The 22,232-nt window shown below is 44.5% G+C and overlaps 1 protein-coding gene across 1 annotated transcript in view; it reads left to right on the top strand.

Annotated features, from left to right (window-relative positions):
- The window catches only part of NID2 (nidogen 2), a 78,699-nt gene that overhangs the window by 22,851 nt on the left and 33,616 nt on the right, over window positions 1-22,232 (top strand). The window contains exons 5-9 of the mRNA XM_006160581.3: window positions 3,204-3,934; window positions 15,725-15,874; window positions 16,291-16,536; window positions 18,480-18,680; window positions 20,202-20,432. Of these exons, the coding sequence (XP_006160643.1) occupies window positions 3,204-3,934; window positions 15,725-15,874; window positions 16,291-16,536; window positions 18,480-18,680; window positions 20,202-20,432 (1,559 nt within the window). The remainder of the gene's footprint in view (window positions 1-3,203; window positions 3,935-15,724; window positions 15,875-16,290; window positions 16,537-18,479; window positions 18,681-20,201; window positions 20,433-22,232) is intronic.

Raw genomic sequence — 22,232 nt, 5'->3', positions numbered from 1 at the left:
CTTTCCATTATTTTAATTTTCAAAAACATACAGAAACATGGAGGAAATAGCTAAATGACCACCCTAATATCTATCACCTAGGTTCATAAATTTTAAATATGGCTTGTCAGAAAAGTCATGCCATATTTTTCCATGCAAAAATGCATTATGACTTTTCAGGTGACCCAATATTTTGCTATATTCATGTTGTTTTTTCATTGGGGACGGTATAAGTGTTTAAAAGTAAGTTAGAAATATCATGCCAGTTCATTCCAATGTACTTCATTATACAGTTCCAGAGAGTAAAGTAATTTTCCTAGTCAATGGAATCTTTCTGTTCCTCAACTTGTCTCATTATTGTAAATGCAAAGGTCATAAATTATTGATAGTATTTGTCATTCTCTTCTGCAAGTTTAAGTATGAGTGCACACATTTGCGTTTTGGAAGATTATACTTTTCTATCTCCTGGAAGAGAAGATAGCAGTTACTAAGTACTTATTACATACTGGGCCTATGCTATGTCTTTTTTATTTGTGTTAGTTGACACGTGTGTCTTTGTCACCAAAGCCTTCTTTCTAATCACTCAGGGTGGAAGGCACTGTCATCCCATTTTGTAGCTTGGTTTTCCTTCCTAGAAAATCAGTTAAGGTCTTTCTGTTACTAATTTTCCAAATGACCTTGGAATTTAGAATAAATTCAGATGAGTTACTATCCGTTCATGCACAATGACAAAAATAGTCATTTATATGCTATTAGGAGGCTATTTTACTTAGCTGTCATAAGTTGTATTTTCCTACTCTTTAAAGTTTTCATAGTTTCCTGTTTCTGGTGTCAAGGAGAAAGTTCACAGCTGTAACACCTCAGTGATAATAAACTCAGTATCCTCGGATCTATAAGATTCTGTCATCTCCTTTAGGTTTTTTTATTTGGTAGTCAAAACACACCAGCATTATTCTTACAAATTTATCAAAGATACATAGTATACTGCATAAAAGATCACAGATTTGATCTCTGTACCCCTCTTTCCCTAAATTAACTATAGCAATAGCAGCAACAGTAACAGCAGTGGACGCACGCATGTGTGCGCACACAAGGGGGAAAGACATAATTCAATTGTGTTGAAAATATTGTTGCTATGGAAATTCACAGGATGAATAGCTATCCAAATGAGCAGAGATCTCTTCCTTTATATGAGTCAATATATTTCTTATTATCTTATTAGTCATTAACTCTTATTACTCACTGTTGACTTTTCAGGAAATTCCATTGCATGGGAGAATTTGAACATGGTATTTTGTACATACACCAGAGAAGTACACAAACTGATGTATTCAAGCTAGCTGGATCTTTGTTTAGTTTTCCCTTATTTTTAGTAACTTATATGTAGTGGTTCTCTTTAGGTACCATTGTCTCTAAAATAATGGGTTATTGGGGTATTTGAAAGACCAAATGGAGTTCCTGTTTTTGTGTAGTAGAGAAAATGAATGAGATGTTTCCAGATGTTTTTGCAAAGATTTCTCACACTCAGATTAAGTTACTTTTTATTTTCTTCTCTGTTCTGCATTTGCTCAAAATTTTTTTGTAGATCTGGACATACTTCCTTGATTTTTTTTTTTACATTGATTCACTCCTGGGTTAGTTATTTGCTTAGTCCATGTGAATAAACAGTGAAGTGCCTTTAACATTTCTTAGAGTAATGATGCAGATGTGATTGAACTAGTATACTAGTTTTCTAATGTAAGTTAATGGAGGTATTTAGAACAGTGCTGTGGTGTTGGTTCTAAATTCAAGTCCAGGCTCTGTCAATTATTAGTTACACGATCTTAAGATTAGTTAACCTCTCTGAAACCATTTTCTCCTCTGTCAGACTGATCATGGTCACTGCCCTCCTTGTAGATTGTATTGAAGAATGTCAAGCACTTGGTACAGATGCTGGCACACAACCAATTCTCAAAGGCATACAGTCGTCATTACTGTTGGTGCTTGGCAGATATTTTTGTTTAGGTTTTTGCCATAGGGCACATGCACTCGCTGGAGAGAGACAGAGAGAGACAAAGAAGGAAAGTGAGAAACCATCCCCCAAGAGAGATGGCCATGCTGCAGTCCCTTCTCCTCCATTCTTCTCTTGGGATTTTGGATACACATGCACACATGCCAGGTGTGATGTCCAAGCCACTGAGTCTGGGGCTTGAACTGCAGCTGACCATGTGGGATCCCAGCACCTTAACTACCATGCCACCTGCTGACCCCTGTAGTTGGTAGATTTTTAAGCATTTTTATTTTCTTTATTTAATTGCCAGAAGGCATGTGTACTTACTAGAGACAGACAGAAAGACAAGGCTGTGGGGGAGAGAAAGTACTCCCCAGTGGGGTGTGTATGTGCCACAGTCCCTTCTCCTCCATTTCTCCATCCTGTTGGGATTTGGGGTATGCACATTCTTGTGTCCGATGTGTTTTCAGTCCACCAGGGCTATGATTCTAACAGTGGTCCACCATGTGGTATCTGACTCCCTTATCGTGTCTGATGTGTTTTCAGTCCACCAGGGCCATGATTCTAACTGTGGTCCACCATGTGGTATCTGACTCCCTTAGCCACTAAGCTACTGGGCCAGCCCTTAGGCACATATATTTTTGAGTGTACCACACATTTTCAGACAGAAGCAGAAGGATAAAATAATCCCATAGTTCCTATTTGTTTTTAAATTGCCAGATTTTAGATAACGTATTTGGATCGTAGAGCAGATTTATAACTTGAGGGTCTGGCTTTGTGTGGACACACAGCCACCGGAACATGATGTTAACTAAAAGGTGGTTTGGACCCAAGTGGTGGCTCAGTGATGGCCTGACTGAACCAACATGGGAAAAGTCCTGGGTTTGCTTCCTGGGATCTCCCTGAGCACACCAGGCATGCAATTTCATCCTTGTGATCCATATTGGCTAAGACTGGATCATACCATGGGGATCCTGTTGGGGATGCCCCCCCACTTTGTCTCTCTCATGAAAGAAAGAAATAAATTATGTTTTTTTGAAAAGGTAGTTTATATCAAAATTCCAATAAAATCTTTTTTTTTCTGCTTATTTATTTTGGTTTTATATACTGGTGAAAACTCTGAATCTGATCTTCATAGTATTTCAGTTTTATTAATAAAATAAGTTGCTCACGATTGCAGGAAAGTGGTTGAAAGGACATGTTGGTTACAGTCAACTTCTCCCTTTTTATTTAGACTGAGCAACCTGGGGGTTCCTGGCGTGTGGGCTTTTCATATTGGCAGCACTTCCCCGCTGGACAATGTCAGCCCAGCTGCAGGTGGAGGACACCTCACCACAGCCCGCTCTGCAGCTCCACCGGAACAGACCAGCCATGCTGCAGCCCTGGGAAATGACTATACTGAGGACAATTTGGATTATTACGATGAGAATGAGGAGGAAGTTGAGTACCCACCAAGCGAACCAGAGGGGGCAACAAATGGCCGTAGCACTGTTGATGTTTCCTTTCACTCGAAAGCTGATTCAGGGCCTTTGGGAGGAGAGATCTCTCCTCCAGATTCTGATCTGGCCTCTCCTTTGCCACATCTAATACCTAGTGATCAGCCATTCTACCCCGAAACAGAATCTGCCACCAAAGAGGGGGTCTCTCTGAGGGAGGGAGAGGCCCCTGATCTACAAGGCCAAGTTGAGTCTTCAGACCAGATAGAGACCAGAAGCTTGACTCCATCAGAGGTAGATGGAGACCCATTGGCTCCTTCCTGGGAAGCCCCACCACCCTACCCTGGAAGCAAAAACACCCGGCCCTATCCAGATGGAGGGGCAGTGCCTTCAGAAACGGACATTCCTCCAGGCCATCCTAACGGAGAAGCCGTTCTTCTAAATTCCGCTTTGCCAGGTCACAGTCTACCCCGGAGTGGAGGGAGGTACGTGGTCGGAGTGGAAGACAACATCGAGTCCAACACTGAGGGTAAGTGCCGTAGAAAACGGGGTGCTGAGGCTTCATTTCCCAACTGCTGGGTTTGTGTAGAGTGTGGTTTTTCTCTCCAATGAGTCAGTGAAACGTTTAGTGAAAAGATTGGAACTGATTTTGAATCCCTCTGTTTCAGGAGATAGAGTAAATTTCCTTTGCCAGATAAATCTTGGCAGGCAGATTCTGTTTGGAATCTCTTGACCATTAATAATGTTTTTAAAAACTGGGCCTCATGAAGGGAGTGGAGGAGAACTGGGCTGCCTGTGCCAGCGGCGCTCTCAAGTGGAATGAAGTATTTGTGTTTGAAAGTTCAGCAAAGGTGAAACATTCTGAGGCCTCGGCCGCGCCACAGAGATGGAGGGCGTGAGGCTTCAGACCAAAGTGTGAGCTTGCCGGCTCCACCAGCACGCTGGATTGCTCCTCTCGGATGGGACAGTGCTGTGCTGCCCTCGGTTAGAGAGCTCTAGCGTGGTGTGTGGGAAGGGGAGCCCCTGGGGGAGAAGATAGCTGCACACCTGTGTCTGTTGTCATTTCTGGCCGCGGATGAGCAGCTGCGGTATCCACTTCCCTGGAGCCCTGTCCTCATTTCACGACTCGCTGACTGGAGTGAGAGGAGAGGAGTGAGACACCAGGAGGAAGCAGGGGCAATTAATTTAATTAATACAGACGCGGGGCCCAGGCTCAGCCCTCTCTTCCCAGCTGAGGTTTGTCCTGTCAGCTCGTCCTTCCCATCAGGGATGTAAAGACGTAAATGGGAAACTGCCCACAGATTCATCCCATTTGTTCCAGGGACTGCTCATCGGACCCTTAACAGAAGGAAAGAGGTCAGAGGTGAACGCTTCCTCTGATCCCACATTCCCTCCCCCATCTTTTCTGTTTCTATTGTGGAAAGAACACACTGAGCTAGCAAAGAGGGCCTGTGGGTCTTTCTGCTGTCGCACTGATCTGCAGGATGATACTTGGACAAGTACTTATTTCAGGAGGGAAGAAAATATTTTGTGACTAATGTGGCATCACAGAGTAATGAGAGGGGGAGTGTTGGAGTCATATTTATGTTTGAATTCCGACTGCCATACTCACTGGGTGGCCAGAGGCAACTTACATAACTCTCAAGCCTCTGACTTTTCATAAATTTCTTGGGAGAATTAAATGAGATAAGGTATGGGAAATTCTTGGATCCATGTCTCTGATCGATGGTCCTTAATAAATGGTGGCTGTTACTGATTTTAGATTTTACAAAGTACGGATGAGATGAAGGATGAGTAGCGAATGAAACAAATGTACTTACTAAAATGTTTTTCTGGGACCAGCAGATGGCGTAATGATTACGTCACTGGATTCCCACATAGTTGATCATGGTTTGAGTCCTGGACCCGGCAGCTTAAAACTCATGCTGGGCGTGTGTGTGTGTGTGTGTGTGTGCCCAAAATCTCAAGAGGAGACTGGGGATAAAAGGGATTGCCACGTGGCCATCCTCTCTGGGGAGTGATTTTTTACTTCCTGTTTATCTCTCTGGTCAGTGCATGCACCCTAAAGCAAAAGTCTCTCTCTAAAAAAAGTTTTCTGTAGGCCAGTCCCTGGCCTGCTACTTAAGGTGACTGATATACCATAGCCAACTGCACGGTTCAAGTTCAAGACCCAGCAGCTTGAAAATCATGCCAGTTGCATGTGCATACATACCCAAACTCCTGAAGGAAGGGAGAAGTGGAGGAAAAGGGATTGTGGTTAGATGATTTCTCATGAGAATGTTTTCTTGCTCTTTCTCTCTCTCCCTCTCTCTCTGTCTCCACTAGAACACGTGCCTTCTGGAAATGAAAGAATAAATTTAAGTTTTTTCTTAATTTGTGCCTGAAGGGGTCACATTTCTCTAAAACTGAAGATGTGAATTTTATTGAAAGGTGTTAGAACTTTCAGATCATTTAGACAATCTCCAGAATTTTCAGTATGAGTTATCTATATCTAAAGGAAATTTAAAGCCAAGTATCAAAGACTTTTACAAAGGGATTTTGAGGTAAAGATGCGTTCCCAAAATGCCTTTTCATTTGGGGGTTGTGATTCATTCCCTACTTTGGGAAGGGGTTGCAAATGTTCAAGAACAGACCCAGGGAGTCATCAGTGCAAGGGTTCAGAAGGGTCTGCAGTTCCTGCGCTGAGCTGTGAGAGGCTGAGCTGCTGGAGTTCGGGGCAGGAGGCTTTAGGAACCCTCCCGAGGATGCGCAGAAGCAGCAGCCAACCCTTCGGGCACAAGCTGCTGGAGAGAGTCCACTACTTACATCCCGGAAATGGCAAAATGCGTATCAAAAAACTGGTTAATACACTGAGGTGTTTAGGAAAAAACCTGAAGGTTTTGAGCAAAATTCAGCATTTCTTAAAAAGAGGGATACAGGGAGATGTGTGACGTTATAGAAGCATGCGCTTGTGAAGTACTTTTTGTTTTGTGGCTGAGAGCCATGTCTTTTCTAATAAAATCTTGGTGCTCCTGAGATCAATAGGAAAGGACCTGGGCAGCAGGTGGGTGGAGGTGGCAGAGACTCATACAAAACGGTGCCCACTAAGTCCTAAGCCACGAGGTATCAGCCTGGTGTGTTCTACCGACAGCCCAGATAGCATAAGGGTTGAGGTGCGAGGTGGACTGGAGCTTGATTCCCAGCTCTGCTGTGTAGTTTGAGATGAGACATGTGCTCTGTTTGATCCGCCTTTCCCCAGGCTATAAAATAGAGATAAAGCAAGTAGTTGCAAGAATTAAAATTGGATGCTGGAAGTACACTGCCCAGTATATTGTAATTTCCCTTTTAAGCTTCACAATAGTCATCTTGCTAAACCAAGAAATTAAAAGGTAGTTGAATCTCCCTTTCTTCTCTTGCTTTGTTTCTCCTTTGGGACTCTATTTATGGACTTTCTTCAGATACCTAGTTATTTTTTTTTAAATTTTTTTTCTGATCATGTCTGCTCCAAGCAAGAATGTCCCAGTCACACTAGTTTTGGCCTCAGTGTATCCCTCGCTTTGCTGTGTTTTCATAGAATACGGAACCAGCAATACAATGGATGTGTGAGCATCCTTTGTCTGAGATGTCTTGTTTTCCAGGGGGTTTCAATAGTTTTGGCGTCAAGCCAGAAAGTTACCCAAGTACCTGCATGTACCCTTCTTTGAACCAGGCTCTAGCAGAAGTTCTCCCTAGCATCATTAAGTGCCCACTGGTTCTCCAAGTGGAAACTTCACTTTTGAGTCCATTTTTATGGTTATTCCTTAGAATTTCCCTGTCAATAGATTCTTCCTTTCTTTCTTTCTTGCTTTCTTGCTTTCTTGCTTTCTTTCTTTTTTTGAAGGTTTTTGCCATAGGACATGTGTGCTTGCTAGAGAGAGACAGTGAGAGGGAGAGTGGGAACTCAACCTTCATGGGTTCAGGGGAAAGGGCCACACTTGCAATCCCTTTTCCTCCTGGGATTCTGGGCATCCACGCGCATGTGCCTGGCATAATTTTCAAGCTACCATGTCTGGGACTCGAACCACAGTCTGCCATGTGGGTGTCCAGTGCCTTAACACCTATGCAACCTGCTGGCCCCCACTCTTCCCATTTGAAAAAGGTGCAAACGGAAGCTTGGAAATACTTAGTAACTTGCCTAGTAAGAGGCAGACTAAGACAGCAACTTAGCCATGAGGAATTAGAGAAAGCTGTAGGTAACAGAGCAAAGGGCTTATCCATGGTGACTGTAGTCAGGGGCATCTTTGTGAGGAGTTTGAGCCAGGTCTTGGGTCAGAGTCTGAGATCGACAAGGACAAAAGTGTGAAAACATTCCAGACAGAGAACTGGCAAGAGTGGAGGTGCAGAAGAGGAAACAGGAACAGATAGAGAGGTGAAGGGAGAGTGAAGGGCAGAGAGGACAGTGGTGCCGTTGCGAAATGTCACCCTCTGCAAGGCTGACCCACATGGGGAGGTTCCAGGGTCACACCCAGAGACCTCCCTGACCTTGCTGGCCAAGTACGTGACCATCCTGGGCTGGCGGAAGCTGGGAGTGGATCGCGGCATTCGAACCTGTTGGGGGTGCTATCTGTCTCTCTCAATCATTCAATAAATAAACATTGAGAGAGACAGCAATAGAAAGTGTCCTGAGAGGACAAGAGTGGGAGAGGCTCCAGCTGACTGGGACCAAGGGTTGCCTCTGTTGTGAGTAGCAAGGGATGAGGTCAACTTCCAGGGGTCTTAGGTATTCTTAAGCCTATATTAAACTTAACTTATTTTCAGTCTGCATGATGAATTTGAAGAGGGGGGGGACAGCTGGCTTTCAGAAGCCTCAGGGTGCTCACACTCTATTTTGGGATCCTCTTCTCCCTACTTGGGTGGCATTCATGCTGGGAAAGCCCAACGTGTGGACAGGGGTTTCCTGGCAGCCTCTAGTCCTACTCCATTTTGGCCTGGGAAAGGCCGCAAGCGTGTGTTGCTCACTTGGTTTCCACACTGGGATGAGTTTGAGCAGGCTCTGCTGCCCAGTCCAGCCCTCTGGGCATGAAGGAAAGCCCCACTTCTTGGTATACCATGAGGTGCGTCTTCAGGTCTATGAACAGAGGCCGCCTCGTATCCATGAAGACAACTGCACAAGGAGCTTTCTGGCTAGGGCCCCTGTTCCTGTACCAGAGTTGAGAGGGTTTGTTAGTGTCATGGTGCCAGATGTAAACTGCCATCCCCAAGGTCCTGATCACTGCTGGCCCTCAGCATAACCATGTACCACATGCATACGTTGAAAATAAGAAAACAAGTGGGCGTACAGTGCACAGCAGGAACACAGCTGGGCCCATATGGGAAGGTCCTGGGATGCGAACTGAGGACCTAGCTAAGCATACTGAGAATATGCACAGGTATTTATGATCTGGGCTGGATCATGGATGGAAGCCCCTTTAGGAGTACATTTTCTTCTTTCTGTCTCTCTCTTTCATGGAAGAGATGCATGAATTAACTTCAAAAAAGAAATAAACAAACATGAAAACTGGAGGAAAAGACATACCACTGTTTTTCATTATAAAGTTGAATGTGGTTTTTCTAATTAGTCTGTCATTCTGGGAGGTGGGGAAGCTTAGAAGAACTCATCCTACAGTGCAACTGTTGGTCCTTTTTCTTGAGATAGTGATAGACATTGTTAAAAGTCAACTGCAGCTGCCACGGGGTAGTCCCACACCCAAGTGACCGTGAACCCTGCTTGCCCCCACGTGCCGGGACTAGAGCCCTCAGTGAAAGAGGCAAGCAAGCTGAGGGCTGAAGACAAGAGCTTAAGTGTTGCTGTCCATTCTCCTCTCGGGATCTTGGGCATGCACGCACACGTGCCCGGTGTGAGTTTTAAGCCACCGGGTCCGGGATGCGAACCGCAGTTGACTACGTGGGAGTCCAGTGACATAGCCATTATGTTAACTGCTGATTCCCGGTTCTTTTTCTTGAGGTAGTGATAGACATTGTTAAAAGTCACTGCAGCTGCCACGGGGTAGTCCCACACCCAAGTGACCGTGAACCCTGCTTGCCCCCACGTGCCGGGACTAGAGCCCTCAGTGAAAGAGGCAAGCAAGCTGAGGGCTGAAGACAAGAGCTTAAGTGTTGCTGGAAAGATGAAGATTGAAGGATGGGTCAGAGCAAGTGCAGAGGAGAATTTCTATTTTGGTTAAAAAGCTCCCAATTAGGACAAGTCTCAAGTACTTTGGCTGTGCTTTGCTGCTTTTCCTTATGTATCTCTGTCCCATTTCCCTTTCTGTTAAGGATATGAGAAGAATTGTTTTTGTTTGTTTGTTTTTTAAAGCATGAAATGGAAAAAAAGAAGTGAGATTTTAAAAACCCTTATGTTAAAATTCCTTTAACAACAATCAAACCTCAATTAACAAATCAGTGACGAACCAGCTCATTCAACACTAACTGGCCTCTGCCCCACAGCTGTTCCTCAAGATGCCAGCAGACTTGTGTCTTTACTTTTAGTATTTTTATTGTTTTGTATTGCCAGAGAGTGTATGTGCTTGCCAGAGAGAGAATCCCCCGATGGGGTGTGGTCACATTGCACTCCTTTTTCATTTATTTCTCCATCCCATCAGGTTTTGGGAAGACGCACACATGCACGGGAAAGGCATGACTGGGATTCCAACTACAGTTGGCCATGTGAGCTCTGGCTCCCAATGCACAGCACTTAACCGTTGCACCATAGGGGTGGCCCCAGTCTTGCCTCTTTATCATCTTGATGCTCCATGACAGCAGCTCCCTAGTACAGCCTGGGTCCTAGAGGGTCAGGCAACAGCTTACCCATGTTGATAAAGTCAGGAGAGAAGACCATAGAATAAAACCTGCATTTCTCAAAGGAACCACTGCAAAGAAGAAATGTCACTTTTTCTTTGGATCTGTCTCATCTAGTTGGGATCCAGACCTTAATTTCAATTCTTTGAGTAGTTCAGTATCTTTGAATCTAAACATAATTTCTAATCAGAAATTGAGAAGTCACATTGGCTGGGAGTCTGGCTTTTCTTGCCTTGGATAGATAGCCACATGTAGCACCAGGGTTCCAGTTCCCATTCTACCCCTTCATCATGGAAGCAGTCTGGCCGTGTGCCGTCTGTGTTCCCTCCATGAGAGGTCTTCACACTGCAGTCTTTTTTTTAAAGAGAGATTTTTGCTATAGGGCACGTGCGCTTGCCAGAGAGAGAGAGAAATAGAAAGGAAGCAAGAAATCACCACCCAAATTGAATGGCCATATCATAATCCCCTCTCCCATTCTCTCAGGATTTTGGGAATGCATGCACATATGCCCAGTGTGAGTTTTAACCTGCCTGGTCTGGGACTTGAACTGAAGTTGACTACTTAGGAGTCCAGCAATATAATCATTATGCCATCTGCTGGTCCCCTCATTGCTTTCTTGTGAACTGAGGTGCAAGAGGACTGTGAGCTCAGAGCTACACCGCTCAGATGGCCAGGAAACACAGCAACAGTGTTCCCTGGCATTCTGCCCAACCCAGGAACTGCTGATGGGTCAGATCCCATTCATGACCTACATTAATGAGCATTCAGAAGGTCAGAAACAGGATGTGGGTGAAGACACAGTGCATCCACATCAGCTGCCGTGAGAATCACCTGGGGAGTGACTGAAGCCCGATTCCTAGGATTTATCCCCTAGAGTGGGAACTAGTAGTTCTACGGAGACTCAGAAATTGCCTTGTTAACAGGCATTTCTGGTGTTCCTGCTACAGTGGTCTTTGGAATTCATGGGAAGAAATGCAGCTATCTCTGTGAAGAGTTCAGGGACCAGCAGTTAGCGTAATGGCTGTGTCACTGGACTCCCATGTAGTCCACCATAGTCCCAGTCCCGGACCTGGTGGCTTAAACTCACGCTGGGCACGTGTGCGTATGTGCCCAAAATCTTGAGAGGAAAATGGAGGAGAAGGGATTGCGGTGTGGCCGGGATATACCCTCTGGGGGGTGATTTTTTGCTTTCTGTCTCTCTGTCACTCCCTGTCTTTCTGGCGAGCGCACGTGCCCTATGGCAAAAAAACCTCTCAAGTGTTCAAGTTGCTGTGAGGAGTAGGGAGGATGTCCCTGATGCCTGGTGACCATGGCCAGAAGTCTGATCTCCTACAGGCTGCTTCTCCCTCTCGGTAAATGGCAGCTCCACCTTCCTAGTACCAGGGCCAAGGCTCCAGGTCATCCGAGACTCCTTGCTCTCTGTCTCTCATATCCCACATCCCATCCATCAGCAAATCCCATCGGTTCTACCTTCAAAACTCCCAGATCTGCGCTCTTCCTACCGTCTTCACTAGCGCTTCTTACTATAAGGGCAGTGCTCATTCCTGATTTACTGTTAAGTCACATTGTTTCTCTCTTCTGTTAAAAACCTTCAGCAGCTCCTAGAGCCCTCAGACTAAAGCCCAGATTCTTCCCATGACCCATGAGCCCCTACGTGAATGTCCCAGGCTACTCATCTTCTCCTCTCCCCTCCTTGACCTCCTTCAGGCCTCTGCCCAAAGTTCATCTTCTCCCTGGGTCTTTCCCGACCCGCTATTTAAGAGTGAAGCTACCAGGGCTGGCAGGTGGTGTGATAGTTAAGGCACTGGACTCCCACATGGCTGATTGTGGTCCAAGTCCCAGATCTGGCAGCTTGCTTTCTTGCTTTGCTGCTCCCCACCCCTCCCCCCCCCCCGACCTATGAAAAAGGATAGGCTAGGGACCAGCAGATGGCTTAATGGTTACATCACTGGACTCCCACTGTAGTCAACTGCAGTTTGAGTCCTGGACCTGACTGCTTAAAACTCATGCTGGGTGCATGCCTAAGATCCTGAGAAGAGAATAGAGGAGAAGGGACAGCAGTGTGGCCATCCACCCTGGGGGGTGATTTCTTGGTTTCTGTTTCTCTTTCCGGTGAGCACATGTGCCCTACAGCAAAAATCAATGAAATCTTTAAAGAAAAAAAGGAAGAGTCAAGTGCACCTGTCCAGGTTAGTTTACCAATAACTGGGCAATCTATCATAATTTTAGTTTGAGCTTCATCATAGCTTTCCATAGGAGCCTAGCCTTTATTATTATTATTGTTATTGTAGAAACGTATTGTCTGTCTGGGACTAGCAAATGGCGTGATGATTACATTGCTCGACTCCCACATGGCTGACTGTGGTTTGAATCCCAACCCAGTGGTTTGAAACTCACACCGGGCACATGTGCATGCATGCCCAAAATCCCAAGAGGAGAATGGAAGAGAAGGCATTGCGGCATGGCCATTCCCCCTTGGGGGGGGTGGGTGATGTGACTTTCTGTCGCTCTGTCTCTCTCTGTCTCTCTGTTGAGCACACGTGCCCTATAGCAAAAATCTCTCCACCCCCTCCCCCCCAAAAATAGAAAATTACCGTCTAGCTTCTAAAGAGCTTTGAAATCTTTGCACAGTTGCATTTGTAAATTGCTGGGGGCATTGCTGAGACTCACCCTTTTTACCTGTATAAAAGCTATGACCACGCCAAAGAGCAGAGTTTTAATTAACTCAGCTTTCCATATCTGTAAGTCTCCTCCATTTCACCATTTCCTGTTTTGCAATCCAGTCTTAAAATGGGAATTGGACCAAAGGACAGATCTTCACAAAATAAGTGAAAAGGGGGAATATAATACAAGCCACCGTTTCCTTCATCTGTGGGCAGAACAATGTGTAGAGCAAGGTTTTACATTCACCTGAATTTCCTGAAAATGACACCTGCATCGGATTGCCTTTCAGTTGGGTGCTTGCAAGGCAGGTGAGGAAGGGGCGGCATCCTGGACCTAGATGTGGGCAACTGTCCGATGTTGAGTCTTGGAGCGGGGCACCCTCAGCAGCCCCTTTCTCATGTTCTGGACGAGATCCTTATGGATCCATCGGGCCATGAGCACACTTGTGACAGAGCGAGCCCTTCAAGAGGTGCTATTTTACACCCCCCTATGACTTTCTGAGCTGGAGGAACCTGGGGCTTTGACATGCCCAAGGTACATTCATTTCTTTTTACTCAATGTGCTTTTTGTTTGTTTGTTTGTTTTGTTTTGTTTTGGTTTTGGTTTTGGTTTTCCCTTTTTTAAGCCAGTTTTTGACACTGACATATCACTTTTTCCACGACAGCCTCTATGATATTGTTATCATGATCCATTTTGCTTCTATTTCTGCCTTGAGTTTTATGTTATTTTCCTGTTTTTTTTTTTAAAGAAGTTGAGTTAAGCCTAATCTGCTATTTTTATCATACTGGAATTTCTCAGCCACGTCATCAAAGCCCTATATGAAATGTGAAGTCACTCACTTCATTCTAACACGCTCGTATCAGATTTTCCACTTGAGTCAAGGCTGTTTATTCTGTCAACCCCTCTGCTTGTGGCTCTGTCAAGGATCTGTCAGCAGAACTCAAGCTCTGTCCATGAGTGAATGCTGAGGTACTACTCACACGTCTTCCTGTCTGTGCATTTTATTTACATGCTGTGATATGATGGGTCTTCAGAAAGTTCATGGGAAATGTGGTATGATGCAAAGATTATGCATAGATTTGCAAAAAAAAATTTGGAGAGGTTTTTGCTCTACTATGGCACATGTGCTCACCAAGACAGAGAGACAGAGAGACAGAAAGTGAGAGATCACCACCCAGGGGGGGATGGCCATGCCGCAATCCCTTCTCCTCCATTCTCCTCTCGGGATCTTGGGCACGCACGCACACGTGCCCGGCGTGAGTTTTAAGCCACCAGGTGTGGGACTCAGACTGCAGTCAACTGCATGGGAGTCCAGTGAGACAGCCGTTACGCCAACTGCTGGTCCCTCGATACAAGTCTTTATACTGATTGTCTCATTACATCCATGGTGCTGTATCTTCCCCTATTTGTTTGTTTTCTATTTTCCTCTGGAACGTTAGATAAACATTGTTCTTTTGGCTTCTCCCCCCACCCCCATTTCCTCCTTTTCAGACCTAGAACTCAAACACAACTACCACCTCGGTCTTCCTAACCATGAGATGTCTTTTGTTTCCCCTTGGGAGCTGTCACTTCCTGCCAGTGTCAGCGTCTCCACTAGGACTGAATGCCGCCCCTGCTGTATTGGCGTGTTCCTGGGATGTTGGGCCGAGGTGTGCACAGTCACTTTGCCTCCTTGTGGCCATGCTTGGACTGGCATATTCCCCAGTGTCCTGGGAGAAAGCACCCTGGCATCCATCCTCAACTTTTCACCCTTCCCCATTCCCTTAGCCATTTCCTTTATGAAAATGCCATACACCCCGTTTCCCTATTTTTTGTAGCATAAATGGTCTCTCTTCTTCATTTGTGTTTTTCTTTTCTTTTTTTTTTTTTGGAGAGATTTTTGCTATAGGGCGCGTGCACTCGCCAGACAGAGAGAGACAGAGAGACAGAAAGCGAGAAATCACCCCCCATGGGGGATGGCCACGCTGCAATCCCTTCTCCTCCGTTCTCCTCTCGGGATCTTGGGCACGCACGCACACGTGCCCGGCGTGAGTTTAAGCCACTGAGTCCAGGACTTGAACCGCGGTTGACTACGTGGGAGTCCAGCGATATAGCCATTATGCTAACTGCTGGTCCCTTCATTTGTTTTTTTAATGGGCAACAGAAACGGGAGATGGGAGAAATAGCAGCAGGGGCATTGGGCTTTCCTTGGTCCACTGCTTCATAGAATATCCAGGAAGCTCCCTGCCATGCCCACCACAGCTGACCCTACAAAGGCCAGAGGCCATTTAACAGCTCGAGGCTCTGTTCTTTCCTCTTCCTCCATCCCCTTCTCCCCACACCCTTTAAGGTCGGGGTGTGTGTTTATTCTTTCAGACCCTTATTTCTCAGGAAAAAGAACTATAGCTTTTTGGAGGTTCAAGGTTACTGAAAAGAAGGGAATGATTAGATCTAAGACCACATTCATTAGCTCCTATTTTTTCAGTTTCCTCTAAAGAGGTCATTACTGCTAGGTTGAACCATATAATACTGCTGCTTTTTGGTCATGTTTGACCCACAAAAATAAAGTTCAGCTGAACCTGTACTTCGTGGTTTGCCCTCCTTTTACTGCGCTCAGACCGTAGTGTGCAGCCTCGTCTCAGTTCACCAGCTCCACAGTGAGACCCAGATGGAGCAGGCAGCCGTGCTTCTGGCCAACAGACAAAGCACGGTAATTCCTCTGGTTTGACTGTTATTCCTGCCTCTTAAACATCAAAAACCTGTTTGTTTACTATAGTCTCAACTGATTTTGTGTTGCAGATGCCGTGTCCACGATGAAGCTTGGCAGCAATGATGCTAGAAGCCCTCCGTCCTTTTCATGCACGTTTGTTTTCTTTTCCAGTCTTCACGTACAACGGTGCCAGCAAGGAGACCTGTGAACACAGCCATGGGCAGTGCTCCCTGCACGCCTTCTGCACGGACTATGCCACCGGCTTTTGCTGCCACTGCCAGTCCAGGTTTTATGGAAATGGGAAGCACTGTCTGCCTGAAGGTGACCAGGGGTCCAGGGGCAGAGATCTGGGTAGATGCCTGCTGCTTGCTTGTTTCCAGCTACCTAGGAGCTCTGCTCTATGGGCCTGACAGCTCTGCTGCTTGAATCAAAGCACTGGCAACTTGCAGGTGCTCGGTGTTTGAGCAATGAACCTGTGTGGGTTGACTTCCTAATTGGAGGATTACCTGAAAGTGTTTCCTTTTTTTTGCCAGCTCATTAGAGCCAAAGTGGAGAGGAGAGAGGGAGGATGGGAGAAAATAGTTTGCAGACAGGACTGGTTCATAAATGAATAATTGCCTATCAGGGAGTCGTTAAAATGACGTGCTAAGGAGTGACTTTGGGGAGCTGTTTGGTCTGTGTGCTCCCATCCCCAGCCGAGACCATGGCCAAGGCTGACTGCTTTTGCTGTTTTCTAGGGGCACCTCATCGAGTCAATGGGAAAGTGAGTGGCCAGCTCACTGTGGGCCACACGCCCGTGTACTTCTCTGACGTGGACCTGCATGCCTACATTGTGGGCAATGACGGCAGAGCCTACACGGCCATCAGCCACATTCCACAGCCAGCAGCCTACGCCCTTCTCCCCCTCACACCAATCGGAGGCCTGTTTGGATGGCTCTTTGCTTTAGAAAAGCCAGGCTCAGAGAATGGCTTCAGCCTCACTGGTGAGTATGCTTTCTGAGGGCTGAGAGTCAGCGTTGCTTTGGTGGTATTGCTTCTTGGGGTGGTACCTTGGGCTTTTGTAGGAGGGAGAATCTTTGAAAAGTTCATATACAATAAAATGCCTTTATGAAAAAACTATGCATAAATTTCAACTTTTGGCAGCAAAATAAACTTGTAATTTAAGTCCATTTTTCGTAAATTTTTGAGGTCCCTTTCTATGGTGAATAGGATTTGCTTGTTCCAGCATCGCAGGTGTCCTGAGGTAGCTGGGGGATAATCTGATCTTCCACAAGTTATTTTCAAAAGGCAGTGAGGGTCCAGCAGTTAGTGTAATGGCTATGTCACTGGACTCCCATGTAGTCAACCGCAGTTCGAGTCCCAGACCCAGCAGCTTAATCTCAGGCCAGGTGCATGTGCATGTGTGTCCAAGATCCCCGAAAGGAGAATGGAGGAGAAGGGATTGCAGTGTGGCCGTCCCCCCTGGGGGATGATTTCTTGCTTTCTGTCTCTTTGTCTCTCTCTGTCTTTCTGGTGAGCGCACGCACCCTATAGCAAAAACCTCTCCCAAAAAAAGGCAGTGATACTGTCCAGATGAGCTCCCAGGTGTTCTGAGAAAGGATCATTCCTTCTGGAGCAGAGGTGTCCTCTTAGCCCAACTTATTGAAGCATATGTGTCAGGCTTTGTTTAATTGAGTGTGCACAGATCTGTAGAACAAGGAATGCAAAAGTGATACTCACAGCGCACTTGGAGGTGATTTGATATGGTGGACTCACAGCGCACTTGGAGGTGATTTGATATGGTGGAGGAACTGTGTCTTTCTTCTCCTATCTGGGTCCCAGACATACGGTTGCATAGGCCAGTGGGTCGCAGAACCTAACCGCAAATGGATCACCTGTGAACATGTGGACATGCAGGTCCTGATCGGCAGACCCGGCTGAGATTCTGCCTTCCTCACAAGCGCCCAGCAGGTGCCAGTGCTGCTGGTTTGAAGACTGCTTTCTCAGAGAAGGTGTACCAGATGCTTTGAGGTGTCTCACTGCCCCACCTGGAAACGCTCATTTCCTAGTGGATTTCTCTTTGTTGTACGTAAAATACAGCATTGTGAGAAAAGTTCCTTCTCCAACTGAGACCTCAATTGCTGTTTGTAGGGTCTTGCCTTTCATCAAGATCTGAATGAAGCTATGAGTCAAAAGTAGATAAAATATAATGTGTAAAGTTCCACTTTGACATCTAATAAATTCTATATAAATATGCCCCAAATATTGCATGAGACATCCTTATATGAAAAAGTACTTTCATTGTTCATCTGAAATTCCAGTGTAACTAGGTGTCCTGGTTTTGTGTGTGGTATTTTTTTTCCTCTTCTTTTTCTCATCATTCATTTTGCCAAGTCTGGCACACATAGAAGGGGACCTGCAGTTGGTGTAATGGCTATGTTGCTGGACTCCCATGTAGTCAACCATGGTTCGAGTCCCAGACCTGGTGGCTTTAACTCATACTGGGCATGTGTGCATGCGTGCCCAAGATCCCGAGAGGAGAATGGAGGAGAAGGGATTGTGGCGTGGCCATCCCCAGGGGAGTGATTTCTCACTTTCTGTCTCTGTCTTTCTGGTGAGCACACACACTGTATAGCAAAAACCTCTCCAAAAAAAAAAAAAAAAGAAAGAGAAAAGTCAAGGATGTTCCGGGAGTTTACTTCTCACAGACTGCAGGCTTCAACAGAGAGAATCTGTGTGAATAAGGCCAAGGAAACCACACTCTTTAATCAAAAATGTGGAAAACTTGCAGAATCAACAGCTGCCAGCACTTGGCCTTGGATGTCAGATGATCTCCTGGGGCACTATTTCCAACGGTAGTAGAAATTGTGTGGAAGACGCGTGTTTATTTGAGCAAGGTCTCTCTTCATCCCTATACTGATTTTTATTCCCCCCTGTCTCTTTCCAGGTGCTGTCTTTACCCATGACATGGAAGTTACTTTCTACCCAGGAGAGGAGAAGGTTCATATCACTCAAATTGCTGAGGGGCTTGACTCAGAAAACTATCTGAGCATGAAGACCCACATTCGAGGCCAGGTCCCTTATATCCCAGCAAACACCACGGCCCACATTGCTTCCTACAAGGAGCTTTACCATTACTCTGACTCGGGTATGTGGAACCAGTGTCATCTATACAATGGGAGTCATACCCCTCTCAGAAGATAGCTATGAGAATTAAATGAATTACTGCATAGTATGTCCTGGAACATTGTGTGGCATGCATAAAGTGAGTTCAGTGTCATTTCTAGTCTTGTTATCAAATACATAGTGTAAGTGAGCAGAGTGCTGGCTGCTACATGCAAGAATATTAATATCCCTACCCAATACTTTCAAATGACAATTTAATCAATACCAGTATTGCCTATGGGTGTAAGAATGCTATTTAAATAATTTTATTGCCAGAAGGTGCTTGTGCCTGCCAGAGAAAGTGTGTACCGCTCAAAGGACATGGTCATGCTGCAATCATTTTTCCTCCATACCATCAGGATTTGGGGCATGCGTGAACATGAGCCTGGTGGGATTTGCGTCATGGTCAGTTATGTGGTATCTGGCTTTCTATGCACAGTACTTAACCACTGTGCTATGGGATTAGATCAAAATGGTATAATTATAAAGAATTTTAAAACATTCTCTCCTGGGACATGGAAATATATTGATTATTGGAATTTATATTTGTATCGTAACCTTATTTCAGCTGATTTCAGACTTTTTCTTTTTAAATCACAAAGACATGTTGCACAGTATTATAAAGCTAATGCTAGATTTGGAGTCAGAAGATAAAAATTCATATCTGAATTGCCGTTGAAAATCTGGGGAAGTTCACTTAACATCTAAGGGCCTATTTTCTTTAGTAGGGGTATAAAAACACCTTTTCTGTCTACCTTACATGGTTGATAATATGTGAAAAGTACAGTGTCTTATAATATCACCTGTACGTATTCAGTTGCTGTTCTGTAGCACAGCACTTTGGTTAGAGTTGTACCTTTCTTCTGACTCTTGCTTCTCCTATGCTGCAGGAGCTGGCAAGCCAGGCAGGAGACCTGGATGGAGCACAGAATAGCTATGGTCAGATAACAGGTCTGGCCTTGACTTCCAGACTCAGATGGAAAGAAACAACCCTTTTATTCCCCTGGAACCTTTCTTACTTACTGAAGTACAAAATGATACAAACCATCACCTCTGTGCAATGTAGGGGCGGGTTGTTTAAAGACCAGGGTGTAGAATCAGACCCACTTGAGTTTTAGTTCCAGCTCTACCACATACCAGCCTTGCATTGTAAGCTACTCACCTAATCCCTGCAGGCTTCTGCTTACACCTCACTAGGCTGTCATGAGGAGAAAGCGAGGCAGTGTGTATACCAGTGCTGGGCAAATTTGATACACAGCAGTGTTTATTCTCTGCATTTAATTACAGCAGCAATTGTAGTAGTTTCTCCCTCTCAGCCCTGGCTTTGTATCTACTTGAGTTCTTGGTATTTCCTTGTAAGTTTCCCATATAAACTTAGAGTTCCCAAGGAAACATCCTTTAGGAATGAGATGAAAAACTGTGTATTCATACCCCTCATGAAAATCTCTATAGTTAATATATTTTTTTAATTTACCAGTTTGCTTATATAATGTTTCTATTTCAGCTGTGACCTCCACGAGTTCCAGGGACTACTCTCTTACCTTTGGTTCAGTCACTGAAACACGGTCCTACCGGATTCACCAGAACGTCACTTACCAGGTGTGCAGGCATGCCCCCGGACACCAGGCCGTCCCCACCACCCAGCAGCTGAATGTGGACCGTGTCTTTGCCTTGTACAGTGATGAAGAAGGAGTGCTTAGGTTTGCCATTACCAGTCAGATTGGCCCTGTTGAAGGTGAGATTTCCTTTTATTGTGGACAAAAATGACATCTTTGCTGAGTAACAGCAGAACTCACAGAGGTTATGAAGGGTGAGTGAGTGGCAGGCTCTGTTAGGTGCTCAGTATAAGGAATGAATAAAGCAAGGTCCCTGTCCTCGAGGTGGAGACAGAGACAGAAATGAAACGTTTAGAATAGGGTTCCTGCCGCGGTCAGAAAATAGAGCGTAATTTGTGAGGCTGGTTTTAAGAACTCCAGCTGTATGTGCCAACAGTATGGGGCTACACCCTTGAACAAGATGGAACTCAGGAGGGAGAATAATCCTGGCAAGTATTAGTTACAATGCGATAAATGCAGGAGGCTATGAGCCTAGTCTGGACATGCAGGAAAGATGTTCCCAAGGAAGTGACACCTAAGCTCGAAGAATAAGAAGGTTTTCTTGAATACTTAAAGAATAATAAGGATTTCATCAAATCAAGATGGGGTAAAAATCCAGTGAATGGAAAAATAAAATAGAGCTTCATGTATGAAAAACTCATAGTAACATTATACTTAATGGTGAAAGACTAGATGCCTTTCCCTTAAGACCAGAATAAGGCAGGGAAATCTGTCTGCTCTTGCCAGTTCTGTTCAACACAGTACTGGAAGTGCTAGCCAGGATAGCTAGGCAAAAACATGAAATAAAAGGCATTTAAATGGGAAAAGAAGAAGTAAAATTACCTTTCATCTCGGATGACATGGTCTTTTATATAGAAAAATCTAAGGAGCTGACTAAAAGTTTGAACTAAAACAGGTTCAACAAGTTTGCTAGATATAAGATCAATATACAAAAATTCTATTTCTCTACAGTAACAATGAACAAACGTAGAGAAAAATTCCATTTCAAAAAGGATAAAATACTTAGGAATAATTTAAAAAAATAAGTACAATACTTGTACCTTGAAATCTATATTTTTGTGAAGAAAATTAAGACTCAAATGGAAAGGTGTTTCATGTTCGTGGGTTGAAAGACTTCATACTGTAAGATGTAAATACTTCCCAAGTTAATCTATAGATACAACATAGTACCTATCAGAATCTCATTTAGCTTCTTTGCAAATATTGATAAGCTGATTCTAAAATTCACATGGAAACTCAAGGAACCCATGATGGCCAAAACATTCTTGAAAAAGAAACACAAAGATAGAGGACTCATACTGTCCAGTTTTGAAACTTAGAGTAATCAAGACAGTTGTATCCTAGCATAAGGATAGACATGTCAATGGAAGAGAAGTGAGAATATCAAAATAAATGCTCGCATTTACAGTCATTTGTGGGTTTTGTTTCTGTTTTGTTTTTGACAAGGTTGCCAAAATAATTGGAGGAAAATGTAATCTTTTTAAATAGGTTGTGCTGGGATAACTGAATATCCACATGCAGAAGAAGTTGGACCCCTATCCTCATCTATACAAAAATCAACTCAAATGGGTCTTAGAGCTAAATACAGGAGCTAAACAGTTTAGAAAAAAATAGTAAATTTTTGTGACCTTCAATTTGTCAATGGTCTCTTAGATATGACACTAAAAGCATGAGCACCAAAAGAAAAAATAGTGTCAATTTTTAAAATTTTGTGCATTAAAAGATCAACAAAATGAAAATTCAACCCAGGGTATGGGAGAAAATTTACAAAGCATGTATTTAATAATAAAAAAAAAACCTAATTCTAGAATATGAGAAGTACATTTAAAACTCAATAATAAGACAACCTAATTAAAAGATGAGCAAAGCTCTTAATATTTTTCAAAAAAGGTATATAAATATTCATTAAGTAAATTAAA

This window comes from Tupaia chinensis, unplaced genomic scaffold (assembly GCF_000334495.1).
Source record: "Tupaia chinensis unplaced genomic scaffold, TupChi_1.0 Scaffold000688_1, whole genome shotgun sequence".
In the NCBI taxonomy this organism is placed as follows: Eukaryota; Metazoa; Chordata; class Mammalia; order Scandentia; family Tupaiidae; genus Tupaia; species Tupaia belangeri.
Note: the sequence above shows the minus strand (reverse complement) of the source record. Positions and strands in the feature narration are given on the sequence as shown.